Genomic DNA, 16,079 nt, shown 5'->3' on the forward strand with positions numbered 1-16,079 from the left:
GTGAGGATACTGAGTCCCCCATTGGGAACAGCTGATGTCTCTCCCGCTACCCGAATGTGCTCATGCTCTTTCTCTTACAGTTGTGGATGGTGGCAGTAACTGGGCAGTGTGTGGTCGAAGTTCTGGGGTGGTCATAATGCCGGTGACACGTGGAGCGTGCCACACTGTGCGCATGGAGGTGATGCCCCTTTTTGCTGGATATTTACCCTATCCCGATGTACAACTCTTCCGATATCTGCCACATCACTCGTACGCACAGCAAGTGGATGCAGGTAAGTGCACACCTCGCGTTATAGGGGCTTCTCTTAGGGAGTCTGGGGGAGGGGCTTCTACCAGGCGCTTTGGGGTGGCTCATTTTTTGGGTGCTGGGAGAGTTTACTCTTGGGACCATACAAGGGCAACTTTCCCAAATGTCGTAGTTAAGAGGCAGTTGGGGTATAGATCTGACAGATTCACTGCCATAGCCACCTACAACCAGGAGGAGGTGCACGTTGTACTGAGGCTGGGTGTATGAAGTATATCACACTGCATGGTGTACTGAGGCTGGATGTACGAGGTATATCACGCTACATGGTGTACTGAGGCTGGATATACGAGGTATATCACACTGCATGGTGTACTGAGGCTGGATGTACGAGGTATATCACGCTACATGGTGTACTGAGGCTGGATATACGAGGTATATCGCGCTGCACGGTGTACTGAGGCTGAGTGTATGAGGTATATCACGCTGCATGGTGTACTGAGGCTGGATGTATGAGGTGTATCACGCTGCATGGTGTACTGAGGCTGGATGTACGAGGTATATCGCGCTGCACGGTGTACTGAGGCTGGTTGTATGAGGTATATCACGCTGCACGGTGTACTGAGGCTGGATGTATGAGGTATATCACGCTGCACGGTGTACTGAGGCTGGATGTACGAGGTATATCACGCTACATGGTGTACTGAGGCTGGATGTACGAGGTATATCGCGCTGCGCGGTGTACTGAGGCTGGTTGTGTGAGGTATATCACGCTGCACGGTGTACTGAGGCTGGATGTATGAGGTATATCACGCTGCATGGCGTACTGAGGCTGGATGTACTGTATGAGGTATTTCTTCCTACGATCCCCATGGCAGCCAGTATACTGGGATATTCCCCTTTCCAACCAATCAGACAGGTGATCTTTTGCAGGGACCGCCCACTCTGGGTACATCAGCCCCCTTCTACCTCCCTTCAGTGTCATTTTCTCCTGTCTCCGTATAGGCAGTTAGTGCAGGGTCGTTATGTTTATTTCAGAAGGATACCTCGTTTGGAGGGGGATAGGTCCCCCGGGGGGAAGAAGAATATGCCGGGAAGGACCTTATTTATAAGCCCTTTCCCCGCAGTATTGTGCCTGCCGTCCCTATAACCACAAGTACAGGTTGCGGGGGTATTCCTACCTTATCCCGCGTACAGATGCAGAGGCTACTAGTGCGTCTGGCTGCCTCGCGTGTGTTGCCTGATGTCCGGCCAGCAGTTTCAGGTGCCCGTCGGCCAGAGCGCGCTCTATCACAGAGCGGGGAGAGCGCTCACGCCGCCGGCAGAAGGTGCGGAAGCGTGTCAGGCGCGTACTTCCAGCCAGTATTTCCGATGGGTGCACAAGTGAAAGGTGCCCCCCGGAAACTAGGAATGGCTATATTGGTTCCGCTTGCCGTTTTTTGCTGGGAAACGCTGGAACATGAAGGGTTAAGGCGCGGTATTTAAACCTAGCCTCCCTCTGGTGCAAAGTTGGCTTGCTTCACGCTGTTCCTGTACTGGTATTGCAGCATGGATGCGCCTTCCCCCCAAAGACCTGATGGTGCCCCCAAGAGGTATTCCTGGTTTTGTGGCACCTAGTTACTTTTGTGTTTTGTTTTGTTGTAGTTAGCTCAGTTTAACTTCTTATATGTATATCGTTTATATAGTGTGCCTTCTTCACCTCCTAAGAAGAGGACCTCCAAGAAAAGACATGTTACCTCTCGGTGCTTGGCATGTGATAAGGAGATCTCTGCAGCAAACAAGAAATCAGTTTGTGAAGAATGTGATACCTCGCCTAAACAAGATCAGGAGCCTAGCTCACGAGATGACTTGATACGGAACTTAATGGACTGGATGAAGAAGTCATTCGTGTCCAAAGAAGATCTCGCCCAGATGCAGGTGGTCAAGAGGTCAAGGTCCATGGCGGGTTTGTTCTACGAGGAAGGTGAATCCTCCACGGAGGAAGAAGTAGATGTGGAAGGATCTGGTGCAGAGTCCGGAGAAGTGGAGGAGACCAGATCATTCGACCTTGAGATAGTTGACGCTTTATTGAAAAATATATATAAAGCTATGGACTACAAGGAAGATGGTGCGACTACGGACAAGGATCCATTGTTCGAGACACGAGGAAAGAAGGGTAGAGCCTTTCCAGTGCATAAAGTAGTACGAGATATTATATCAAAAGAACATTCGACTGTGGAGAAAAGGATGTCTGTGGGTAACAGAATTGATAAGATGTACCCGTTCAGGGATGAAGAATTCCTTAACTGGTGTCTGATTCCTAAGGTGGATGCGGCGGTAGCTGAGCTCACATCAAAGTCAACTATCCCTGTAGAAGATGCAGCGGCTTTCCGTGATTCCATGGATAAAAGAATGGAAAATGCCTTTAGGAAAATACACTCATCCTCAGCAGTATCCCTAAAAGCTGGTGTAGCGACAGCCTCGGTGGCCAGAGTCCTCCGCCTATGGTTAACCAATCTTCACACAGATGTGGAAGAGAAAATCTCCAGGCAGTATATTCTGAAAAACCTCAGTATTATGCAGAAGGCAGTGGAATACCTGTGCGAAGCCTCGCTAGACTCAGTTCTGTACTCTGCTAGATCCATGGCAGCTGGGGTCTGCGGAAGAAGAGCGCTATGGTTGAAACCGTGGAGTGCGGACGCTAGCTCTAAAAATACTCGTGCCTCTCTACCCTTTCAGGGTTCATACCTGTTTGGGCCTAAACTAGATACTCTGATCCAAAAGCTGTCAGGGGGTAAGTCTATTAGGCTGCCCCAGGATAGAAGAAACAAATTTCAGAGTTTCTCTTCCAACAAGCAAAACTATAAAGAAGCCAGAAGCTATAGGCCAGGCAAAACATTCTATCGAAGAGGCAACCCGAATACCTCCAGATTGGGATCCCGACAGCCTTTTCGAAGAGGAGGAAAAGCATGACTATGCGGATGCGATGGGCGTAGGCGCCAGACTTCTTCTGTTTTGGAAAAGATGGGAGAAGTCCATTACAGACAAGTGGGTACTGCAAATTGTTTACAAAGGCTACAGTATAGAGTTCCTAGAGGTACCCTACCAGAACAGATATCTAAGATCAGCTATTCCAAGCCAAAAGATTCTCAGAGACAACCTGATGTTAAAGGTTCAGCAGCTTCAAGAAATAGGAGCGATAGAAAAAGTTCCTTTTGCTCAAAGAAGGAAAGGGTTCTATTCAAGACTATTTCTAGTGGAGAAGAGCTCAGGAGGATACAGAATGATATTGGATCTGAGACAACTGAACGAATACATAAAAGTAGTAAAGTTTCGTATGGAGACTATGGGTGAAATGTAATAGGATGAGAGATTCAGAAAGTGAGAGATTTGGTAAGAAATCTCCAGTTTTTTTAAAGTGGCAATCATTGACACAGCAAAATCACACTGGTTTTGCTGTGTAGATGATTGCCACTTTAAAAAAACTGGAGATTTCTTACCAAATCTCTCACTTTCTGAATCTCTCATCCTATTACATTTCACCCTATGTCTTCAATCCTTGCCGGTCTAGCAAAGAACGAATTTCTAGCATCGGTGGATCTCAAAGACGCATATTACCACATCGCTATAGAACATCGAGACAGGAAGTTCCTAAGATTTTCGCTGGGACGCAGTCACTTCCAATTTACTTGTCTACCCTTCGGGCTGAGAACCTCGCCGAGAGTATTTACAAAAGTCCTGGCCCCCCTATTAGCAGAATTGAGGAAGGAAGGTGTACAAATCTGGGCTTACCTGGACGACCTGCTGATAGCAGGGAGATCGTGTCAAGAGGTTCAGGAAAAGATTGCCCGAACAACAGAGTTCTTGGGTTTCCATGGGTGGATCCTGAATATAGAGAAGAGTTGTCTCCAGCCAGTTCAACAAATTCAATTCCTAGGGGTCAGGATAAATACAAGAGAGTTTCATGTGGCATTGTCTCTGGAAAGAGCAGCGAAGATCCAGGCCCTAGCAAGAGAGATGTTATCTATGAACAAGTTCGGCCTCAAGGTGGCACTGAAGTTATTAGGAATGATGGCTTCTTGTATTCACATAGTGCCCTGGGCACAGTGGCGAATGAGAGGTTTTCAGTGGCTACTACTCCCCTTCCTAAGGAAAAGATGCGACGACAGAAAGATGTTGAGTTGGTCTTCAACCGGAAGAGACTCAGTTCGCTGGTGGATAGAAGACCTGCATCTGAGAGTATCGAGTCTGGAGAACCGGCAGTTTCGGGTTCTAACCACAGATGCAAGCAGCAGTGGTTGGGGAGCTCATATAGAAGACATATCGGTCCAAGGACGGTGGTCAGAGGTAGAAAGAGCGATGTCCTCCAATGCAAGAGAATTGCTAGCGGTCTGGGAGGCGATCAAGCAAGTGCACTGGAGGATCAGGAAATCTCATTTAAGGGTGATGACAGACAATGTGACAGTGGTATCGTATATCAACCACCAAGGGGGTACAAGGAACAAGAGACTCATGGTCATAGCAGGTCAAATTATGGCATGGGCAGAAGAGAATCTGTTTTCAATCTCAGCCGTTCATATCCCTGGGATAGAGAATGTAGAGGCAGATTTCCTAAGCCGGAAGACGATGGACCCGGGCGAATGGGAGCTGAATACAGACGTCTTCCTCGAGGTGGTCAGAATCTTTGGCCAACCAGAAGTGGATGTAATGGCATCTTTCAGCAACAAGAAGGTGAAGACATTCTTTTCAAAATATTATCACCCACAAGCCTCAGTCCTAGATGCCTTCTCGGTAAAATGGGAATTCAGGCTGGGATACGCGTTTCCACCATTTCCCCTGATAGCCAGGACTCTCAAGAAGATCAGAGAGGACCAAGTAGAGATGGTGATAATTCTTCCCTACTGGCCAAGGAGATCTTGGTTCACAAATGTACTGAGAATGTCGAAAGTCTCCTCTTGGTGCCTCCCGGCCAGAAAGGACTTACTAAAACAAGGTCCTTTGACCCATCCAAACCCCACAATGTTATGCTTGAGGGCATGGAAATTGAGCGGCAAATCTTAAGAAAAGCTCATGTTACCGACTCAGTTTCAGAGATGTTGCTGAAGGCAAGGAAGACAGTGTCCTCTCTGCTATACTATAAAGTTTGGAAGAAATTCATCTCATGGGGTGGATATGAAGGTAACTTCTCAGAGATACCCATGGCAGAGGTGTTACAATTTCTCTATGAAGGTTTTGAGCTGGGGCTTGCACCAGCAACCCTAAAGACTCAGATCTCAGCCTTGAGTATTCTGCTGGAGCGTAGACTGTCAGAGAACAACCTCATCATTAGGTTCTGTAATGCTATGAAAAGAATTCGTCCTCCCAGGAAACCCCTAGTTACACCTTGGGACTTAAATTTAGTTCTTAAAAGCTTAGCTAACGAGCCATTTGAACCTTTGGAGGAAGTACCGGGGAAATATATGACCTGGAAGGTCATTTTTCTAGTGGCCATTACATCAGCCAAACGGGTCAGTGAACTACAGGCTTTATGGATGGAGGAACCTTACTTGAAGTTTCTACCTAACAAAGTTATACTGAAGACTAATCCAGAATTCTTGCCGAAAGTAGTCTCGGAGGCCAATATCAATCAAGAGATTGTCCTACCAGCCTTTTGTCCAGATCCTAAGGATGACAAGGAGAAGTCTTGGCACTCATTGGATCTAGTGAGAGCAATTACTATCTACCTTAAACGAACGGAATCGTTCAGGAGATCCAAGAGTCTGTTCGTAATACCTGAGGGAGTCAGAAGAGGTCTTACACCTTCTAAACAGACCATAGCTAGGTGGATTAAAGAAGTCATTCAATTTGCCTACAGTAATGAAGGAAAGACGGTTCCACTGGTGATTAAGGCACATTCGACGAGGGCAGTGGCAGCTTCGTGGGCTAAGAAGGCTAACGTGTCAGCGGCAGAGCTGTGTCGCGCATCTACGTGGTCTTCACTCCATACGTTCTCGAAGCATTATGCTCTCAATGTGTCTTCTGCCCACTTTGGGAATTATGTGCTTGAGGAAGCCCTCTTGGGTAACACTGTACAATAAATTGTTTAAGCAGCACTTGGTTCCCGTCCTATTTTTTCTTGGTTTGCTTGGGTAAGTCCCAGTATACTGGCTGCCATGGGGATCGTAGGAAGAAAAATGCGAATTATACTCACCGATAATTCCTTTTCTTCTGAGATATCCCATGGCAGCCATAGTTCCCTCCCTATGTATGTGTTCTTCTGCAGGGACTCTGTTGGTCCGGAGACACTCGAATGACACTGAAGGGAGGTAGAAGGGGGCTGATGTACCCAGAGTGGGCGGTCCCTGCAAAAGATCACCTGTCTGATTGGTTGGAAAGGGGAATATCCCAGTATACTGGCTGCCATGGGATATCTCAGAAGAAAAGGAATTATCGGTGAGTATAATTCGCATTTATCACACTGCATGGTGCACTGAGGCTGGATGTATGAGGTATATTACGCTGGGTGGTGTACTGAGGCTGGATGTATGATGTATCTCTCACTGCATGGTGTACTGAGGCTGGATGTATGAGGTATATTACACTGCACAGTGTAATGAAGCTGGATGTACAGATGGGTCTTTTCCCATCTTGGCAGGGGATGGCGCTGGCGTCGCCAGCCGCCATCCCCCGCCAGCGCCATGGCGATCGTGAGAAGGGGACGCGCGTGCACGAGAGGCGCGCGCGTCCCCTTCCGACGGCGCTTCTATACGTTTCCCCGGGTCCCCGCCGGCTTGCCTGCGGTAACCCGGGGTCCCCGCCGACTGCCCGCACCCCCCCTAACCCCCCCCCTAACCCTGTCCGTCTCCCTGAGGCAGAGACGGACAGGGTTTCCGTCGCGCTAGCGACGGAGACTGAGACGCGCGTGCGTCTCAGTCTCCTCGCTGGCGTGGCTGCTGGCGGGTCGCCAGCGCAGACGCCATGGCGACCCGCCAGCAAGGATGGGACAAGACCCATCTGTATGAGGTATATTACACTGCATGGTGTACTGAGGCTGGATGTATGAGGTATATTACACTGCATGATGTACTGACACTGGATGTATGAGGTATATCATGCTGTACTGAGGCTGGGTGTATGAGGTATATCACGCTGCATGGTGAACTGAGGCTGGGTGTATGAGGTATTTTGCGCTGCATGGTGTACTGAGGCTTGGTGTATGAGGTATATCACGCTGCATGGTGTACTGAGGCTGGATGTATGAGGTATATCACGCTGCATTCTGTACTGAGGCTGGATGCATGAGGTATATCACACTGCATGGTGTACTGAGGCTGGATGTATGAGGTATCTCACACTGCATGGTGTACTGAGGCTGGATGTATGAGGTATATCACGCTGCACGGTGTACTGAGGCTGGATGTATGAGGTATATCACGCTGCACGGTGTACTGAGGCTGGATGTATGAGGTATATCACACTGCATGATGTACTGACGCTGGATGTATGAGGTATATCACGCTGCACGGTGTACTGAGGCTGGAGGTATGAGGCATATCACGCTGCATGGTGTACTGAGGCTGGATGTATGAGGCATATTACGCTGCATGGTGTACTGAGGCTGGATGTATGAGGCATATCACACTGCATGATGTACTGACGCTGGATGTATGAGGTATATCACGCTGCACGGTGTACTGAGGCTGGAGGTATGAGGCATATCACGCTGCATGGTGTACTGAGGCTGGATGTATGAGGTATATCACGCTCCACGGTGTACTGAGGCTGGATGTATGAGGTATTTTGCGCTACATGGTGTACTGAGGCTTGGTGTATGAGGTATATCACGCTGCATGGTGTAGTGAGGCTGGATGTATGAGGTATATCACGCTGCATTCTGTACTGAGGCTGGATGCATGAGGTATATCACGCTGCATTCTGTACTGAGGCATATCACGCTGCATGGTGTACTGAGGCTGGAGGTATGTCACGCTACATGGTGTACTGAGGCTGGGTGTATGAGGCACATCACGCTGCATGCTGTACTGAGGCTGGGTGTATGAGGTATATCACGCTGCATGGTGTACTGAGGCTGGGTGTATGAGGTATTTCACGCTGCATGGTGTACTGAGGCTTGGTGTATGAGGTATATCACGCTGCATGGTGTACTGAGGCTTGGTGTATGAGGTATATCACGCTGCATGGTGTACTGAGGCTGGATGCATGAGGTATATCACACTGCATGGTGTACTGAGGCTGGATGTATGAGGTATCTCACACTGCATGGTGTACTGAGGCTGGATGTATGAGGTATATCACGCTGCACGGTGTACTGAGGCTGGATGTATGAGGTATATCACGCTGCACGGTGTACTGAGGCTGGATGTATGAGGTATCTCACACTGCATGATGTACTGACGCTGGATGTATGAGGTATATCACGCTGCACGGTGTACTGAGGCTGGAGGTATGAGGCATATCACGCTGCATGGTGTACTGAGGCTGGATGTATGAGGCATATCACGCTGCATGGTGTACTGAGGCTGGATGTATGAGGCATATCACACTGCATGATGTACTGACGCTGGATGTATGAGGTATATCACGCTGCACGGTGTACTGAGGCTGGAGGTATGAGGCATATCACGCTGCATGGTGTACTGAGGCTGGATGTATGAGGTATATCACGCTCCACGGTGTACTGAGGCTGGATGTATGAGGTATTTTGCGCTGCATGGTGTACTGAGGCTTGGTGTATGAGGTATATCACGCTGCATGGTGTAGTGAGGCTGGATGTATGAGGTATATCACGCTGCATTCTGTACTGAGGCTGAATGTATGAGGTATATCACGCTGCATTCTGTACTGAGGCATATCACGCTACATGGTGTACTGAGGCTGGATGTACGAGGTATATCACGCTGCACGGTGTACTGAGGCTGGATGTATGAGGTATATCACGCTGCACGGTGTACAGAGGCTGGATGTATGAGGTATATCACGCTGCACGGTGTACAGAGGCTGGATGTATGAGGTATATCACGCTGCACGGTGTACAGAGGCTGGATGTATGAGGTATATCAAGCTGCATGGTGTACTGAGGCTGGATGTATGAGGTATATTACGCTGCACGGTGTACTGAGGCTGGATGTATGATGTATATCACGCTGCACGGTGTACTGAGGCTGGATGTATGAGGTATATCACGCTGCATGGTGTACTGAGGCTGGATGTATGAGGTATATCACGCTGCACGGTGTACTGAGGCTGGATGTATGAGGTATATTACACTGCATGGTGTACTGAGGCTGGATGTATGTGGTATCTCACACTGCACGGTGTACTGAGGCTGGATGTATGACGTATATCACGCTGCATGGTGTACTGACGCTGGATGTATGAGGTATCTCACACTGCATGGTGTACCGAGGCTGGGTGTATGAGGTATATCACGCTGCACGGTGTACTGAGGCTGGATGTATGAGGTATATCACGCTGCACGCTGCACGGTGTACCGAGGCTGGGTGTATGAGGTATATCACGCTGCACGGTGTACCGAGGCTGGGTGTATGAGGTATATCACGCGGCACGGTGTACTGAGGCTGGATGCATGAGGTATATCACGCTGCATTCTGTACTGAGGCTGGATGTATGAGGTATATCACGCTGCATGGTGTACTGAGGCTGGATGTATGAGGTATCTCACACTGCATGGTGTACCGAGGCTGGATGTATGAGGTATATCACGCTGCATGGTGTACTGAGGCTGAGTGTATGAGGTGTATCACGCAGCATGGTGTACTGAGGCTGGATGTATGAGGTATATCACGCTGCATGGTGTACTGAGGCTGGATGTATGAGGTATATCACGCTGCATGGTGTACTGAGGCTGGATGTATGAGGTATATCACGCTGCATGGTGTACCGAGGCTGGGTGTATGAGGTATATCACGCTGCACGGTGTACTGACGCTGGGTGTATGAGGTATCTCACGCTGCATGATGTACTGACGCTGGATGTATGAGGTATATCACGCTGCACGGTGTACTGAGGCTGGATGTATGAGGTATATCACGCTGCATGCTGCACGGTGTACCGAGGCTGGGTGTATGAGGTATATCACGCTGCACGGTGTACCGAGGCTGGGTGTATGAGGTATATCACGCGGCACGGTGTACTGAGGCTGGATGCATGAGGTATATCACGCTGCATTCTGTACTGAGGCATATCACGCTGCACGGTGTACTGAGGTATGAGGTATAACACGCTGCATGATGTACTAAGGCTGGATGTATGCGGTACATTATGCTGCATGCTGTACTGAGGCTGGATGTATGAGGTATATTACGCTGCATGGTGTACTGAGGCTGGATGTATGAGGTATCTCACATTGCATGGTGTACTGAGGCTGGATGTATGAGGTATCTCACACTGCATGGTGTACTGAGGCTGGATGTATGAGGTATATTACACTGCATGATGTACTGACGCTGGATGTATGAGGTATATCACGCTGCACGGTGTACTGAGGCTGGATGTATGAGGTATATCACGCTGCACGGTGTACTGAGGCTGGATGTATGAGGTATATCACGCTGCACGGTGTACCGAGGCTGGGTGTATGAGGTATATCACGCTGCACGGTGTACCGAGGCTGGGTGTATGAGGTATATCACGCTGCACGGTGTACCGAGGCTGGATGTATGAGGTATATCACGCTGCACGGTGTACCGAGGCTGGATGTATGAGGTATATCACGCTGCATGGTGTACTGAGGCTGGAGGTATGAGGCATATCACGCTGCATGGTGTACTGAGGCTGGATGTATGAGGTATATCACGCTGCATGGTGTACTGAGGCTGGAGGTATGAGGCATATCACGCTGCATGGTGTACTGACGCTGGATGTATGAGGTATATCACGCTGCACGGTGTACTGAGGCTGGAGGTATGAGGCATATCACGCTGCATGGTGTACTGAGGCTGGATGTATGAGGCATATCACGCTGCATGGTGTACTGAGGCTGGATGTATGAGGCATATCACGCTGCATGGTGTACTGAGGCTGGATGTATGAGGTATCTCACATTGCATGGTGTACTGAGGCTGGATGTATGAGGTATATTACACTGCATGGTGTACTGAGGCTGGATGTATGAGGTATCTCACACTGCATGGTGTACCGAGGCTGGATGTATGAGGTATATCACGCTGCACGGTGTACCGAGGCTGGATGTATGAGGTATCTCACACTGCATGATGTACTGACGCTGGATGTATGAGGTATATCACGCTGCACGGTGTACTGAGGCTGGAGGTATGAGGCATATCACGCTGCATGGTGTACTGAGGCTGGATGTATGAGGCATATCACGCTGCATGGTGTACTGAGGCTGGATGTATGAGGTATCTCACATTGCATGGTGTACTGAGGCTGGATGTATGAGGTATATTACACTGCATGGTGTACTGAGGCTGGATGTATGAGGTATATCACGCTGCACGGTGTACCGAGGCTGGATGTATGAGGTATATCACGCTGCATGGTGTACTGAGGCTGGATGTATGAGGTATATCACGCTGCATGGTGTACTGAAGCTGGATGTATCAGGTATATCACGCTGCATGGTGTACTGAGGCTGGATGTATGAGGTATATCACGCTGCATGGTGTACTGAGGCTGGATGTATGAGGTATATCACGCTGCACGGTGTACTGAGGCTGGATGTATGAGGTGTATCACGCTGCATGGTGTACTGAGGCTGGATGTATATCACGCTGCACGGTGTACTGATGCATGAGGTATATCACGCTGCACGGTGTACTGAGGCTGGATGTATTAGGTATATCACGCTGCACGGTGTACTGAGGCTGGATGTATGAGGTATATCATGCTGCACGGTGTACTGATGCTATATTAAGGCATCTCACGATGTGTAGCATATTGGAGCAGGAGGTAGGAGGCATCTCGCGCTGCATGGTGTACTACATGACACTACATTTATTGCTCACCAGTGTGCTGACGGTTTTTCCATTCTTGCTTAAACACTCTGTTTCTGCACTTCCACAGACAGCTGGATGGAGAATGACTCTGTATCCGTGGAGGACCCTTGTGAGGCTCCTAGTGGGCGGACAGAAAGCAGCTCTCTTTCTCCGGGGCCCGCCAGCTCATCAGCAGAGCAGAAAGGACTTCCAATGCCCCGACTCCAACCGTTCCATGCTGGGCAGGTCTGCAACAGCAGTGTGGGGCGCCAAATCCTAGTTATTCCCAGTATGGATGACCATGTGCTGGAGGTCAATGTCACATGACACAGCGCCCCACAGCGGGCGGAGCCAAATCTGTATTATGTATGTACAGCTGGGTGTGGGGCCTGGACTGGAAGCTGTATGCGCAGTATCACTTTACAAGACACCTGGATGAAATGGAAGCTTTGGACTATTACAGCAAAGCTGTTCTTAGTGCAATACTCTGCTGGACTGTGTGACGATCTATGGCGGTGGTGTGCTATACATAATGCTGTGCATGTTATTCTGCGCTGTTACTTCCCAGTAACTGGGGCGCTACATGGCGGGGTGTATGGCGAGTGACGGCAGGACACTATCTCCGTGTGTGTGTGAGAGAGAACTCCCAGTATTGATCTTATCTTTACCAACTTGTACCCTGATAAGGCCAATGCTCACCTCATGTCCCAATACATAGCTAGGATTGGCCAATGCCATCTCTCTGCTAAGCCCTTGTGGTCATACCATGGATTGGCCAAGATCCGCTTCATGCTGTGACCTCATGTCCTATGAGGTTATATAATGTAATGTCTGACGTCAGGTGGATGGTGTGACCTCATCTCATGTCATACAATGTTATGTAATGTATTGCCTGACATCCGGTGGATGGTGAGACCTCATCTCACGTCATACGAGGTTATATAATGTACTGTCTGACGTCAGGTGGATGGTGAGACCTCTTTATCTCACGTTGGGACCTCATCTCATGTCATACGAGTTTATATTAATGTATTGTCTGATGTCCGGTGGATGGTGTGACCTCATCTCACGTCATACGAGGTTATATAATGTACTGTCTGACGTCAGGTGGATGGTGAGACCTCTTTATCTCACGTTGTGACCTCATCTCATGTCATACGAGTTTATATTAATGTATTGTCTGATGTCCGGTGGATGGTGTGACCTCATCTCATGTCATACGAGGTTATATAATATATTGTCTGACATCAGGTGGATGGTGTGACCTCATGTCATACGAGGTTATATAATGTATGGTCTGACATGAGGTGGATGGTGTGACCTCATCTTGTGTCATACAAGGTTATATAATGTATTGCCTGACATCAGGTGGATGGTGTGACCTTATTATCTCATGTTGTGACCTCATCTCACGTCATACGAGGTTATATAATGTACTGTCTGACGTCCGGTGGATGGTGAGACTTCCTCTCATGTCATACGAGGTTATATAATATATTGTCTGACATCAGGTGGATGGTGTGACTTCCTCTCATGTCATACAAGGTTATATTAATGTACTATCTGATGTGAGGTGGATGGTGTGACCTCATCTCATGTCATACGAGGTTATATAATATATTGTCTGACATCAGGTGGATGGTGTGACCATCTCATTTCATACAAGGATATATAATGTATTGTCTGACGTCAGGTGGATGGTGTGACCTCATCTCACGTCATACGAGGTTATATAATATATTGCCTGACATCAGGTGGATGGTGAGACCTTGTTATCTCACGTTGTGACCATCTCATATCATACCCAGTTATATAATGTATTTGTTGACATCAGGTGGACATGTGACCTTATGTCACGTTGTGACCTCCTCTCATGTCATACAAGGTTATACAATGCATTGTCTGACATCAGGTGGAAGATGATACCTCATCTCGTTATACGAGGTTATATAATGTGTTGTCTAACATCAGGTGGAAGGTGAGGCCTCATTATCTCATATTGATTGACCATTATTGGGTTCATGGTAAGAACTCCTATTTAATTCATTCCTGGGATTTACCAATTCTGGGTGCTCATCATTTCATATTGTACATAATCCATATCCAGGATTGGTTCCTTACTGACTGATGTCATGTTCATGCTGTGATGTCATCATCAATCGTATCATATTAGGTCTTGATTGGCCAATGTTGGGTAGTTACTGAGGATCGTCTCTATAATTAAATATAATTACATCAGGATCCAATGTCTGATGTATCAGTAAATTCCATTGTATTAGTATCCAGCATTGGTCAATGTGAGGTATATACTTCTTATGTGTTGGGGAGTGTGAGGATTATGTAAGTGTATACCTCCCGCTGACTTGTCCTGGATAAAACCTAGTACAAGGTAAGATACACATCTGGAATCAGTCAGTGTAAGGTCCTTGTTATAGTTCTGTATAGACACACACACACACGAGATTAATATGAAATCCAGGCGTTTAAAATTCCGACGTTGGAATCACGACAAGGGGGGGACATGGATTCCCCCCCCCCCCCCCCTGCAAGCTCACTGGTCTCGGCACACTAATTTATTCTCCCTCTATGGGTGTCGTGGACACCCACGGAGGGAGAAAGTGTTGGGATTCCGGCGTCAGGATTTTAAACGCCGGGATTCAAACCACCGGGATTTGCACGGCATTCCACACACACCTCTCCTCTACCCAGAATACACCTTGCTGCTATATGGGAGGATCCTGTCACCAGTCCAGCACCTGATGTAAGACCTGGAAGTTGCACCAGTTTGGTAAGACCTGTCTTCTAGATGTGCTGCCCTTTACTATATTATGGGATTTTTAGGTAACAGCACTATTTATTTTTTGGTATCCTATACCTTTAATAAGGTGAAAGCTTGTATTAAGAGTACCCAGAATACATGTGTTTTACCACAGACTGCTTCTCTCTTACTGACTGCCAAGTGGGGGTGGGGGGGTGGGGTTGTGTGTGTGTGTGGGGCTCCTTACTGACTGCTGAGTGTGTGTGTGGGGGGGGCTCCTTACTGACTGCCATGTGTGTGGGGCTCCTTACTGACTGCCGAGTGTGTGTGTGTGGGGGGGCTCCTTACTGACTGCCATGTGTGTGTGGGGCTCCTTACTGACTGCCGAGTGTGTGTGGGGGGGCGCTCCTTACTGACTGCCGAGTGTGTGTGGGGCTCCTTACTGACTGCCGAGTCTGTGTGTGGGGTGGGGTGGGGGGGGGCCTCCTTACCGACTGCCATGTGTGTATGGGGCTCCTTACTGACTGGCGAGTGTGTGTGGGGCTCCTTACTGACGGGCGAGTGTGTGTGGAGCTCCTTACTGACGGGCGAGTGTGTGTGGCTCCTTACTGACTGCCGAGTCTGTGTGTGGGGGGGGCGGGCTCCTTACCGACTGCCATGTGTGTGTGGGGCTCCTTACTGACTGCCGAGTGTGTGTGGGGCTCCTTACTGACTGCCGAGTGTGTGTGGGGCTCCTTACTGACTGCCGAGTGTGTGTGGGGCTCCTCACTGACTGCCGAGTGTGTGTGGGGCTCCTTACTGACGGGCAAGTGTGTGTGTGTGGCTCCTTACTGACTGCCGAGTCTGTGTGTGGGGGGGGCTCCTCACCGACTGCCATGTGTGTGTGGGGCTCCTTACTGACTGCCGAGTGTGTGTGGGGCTCCTTACCGACTGCCATGTGTGTGTGGGGCTCCTTACCGACTGCCAAGTGTGTGTGGGGCTCCTTACTGACTGCCGAGTGTGTGTGACGCTCCTTACTGACTGCCGAGTGTGTGTGTGGCTCCTTACTGACTGCCGAGTCTGTGTGTGTGTGTGTGTGTGGGGCTCCTTACTGACTGCCGAGTGTGTGTGGGGCTCCTTACTGACTGCCGAGTGTGTGTGG

General features: G+C 48.9%; 1 protein-coding gene across 3 annotated transcripts in view; it reads left to right on the plus strand.

Annotated features, from left to right (window-relative positions):
* The window catches only part of TRAPPC10 (trafficking protein particle complex subunit 10), a 90,407-nt gene extending 75,295 nt beyond the window's left edge, over window positions 1-15,112 (plus strand). The window contains exons 22-24 of one of the 3 annotated variants that reach the window (XR_014470217.1): window positions 81-272; window positions 12,269-13,814; window positions 13,874-15,112. Coding sequence is in view for 1 of the 3 variants with exons in the window: in XM_083171440.1 (XP_083027566.1) it covers window positions 81-272; window positions 12,269-12,507 (431 nt within the window). In the remaining 2 variants the exon portion in view is untranslated. Of the gene's footprint in view, window positions 1-80; window positions 273-12,268 lie in introns of all 3 variants that reach the window. The other 2 variants (XR_014470218.1, XM_083171440.1) reach the window with 2 other exon arrangements.
* Window positions 15,113-16,079: the final 967 nt, after the last annotated feature.

The sequence above is a fragment of the Crinia signifera genome, chromosome 2 (assembly GCF_055691185.1).
Source record: "Crinia signifera chromosome 2, ASM5569118v1, whole genome shotgun sequence".
In the NCBI taxonomy this organism is placed as follows: domain Eukaryota; kingdom Metazoa; phylum Chordata; class Amphibia; order Anura; family Myobatrachidae; genus Crinia; species Crinia signifera.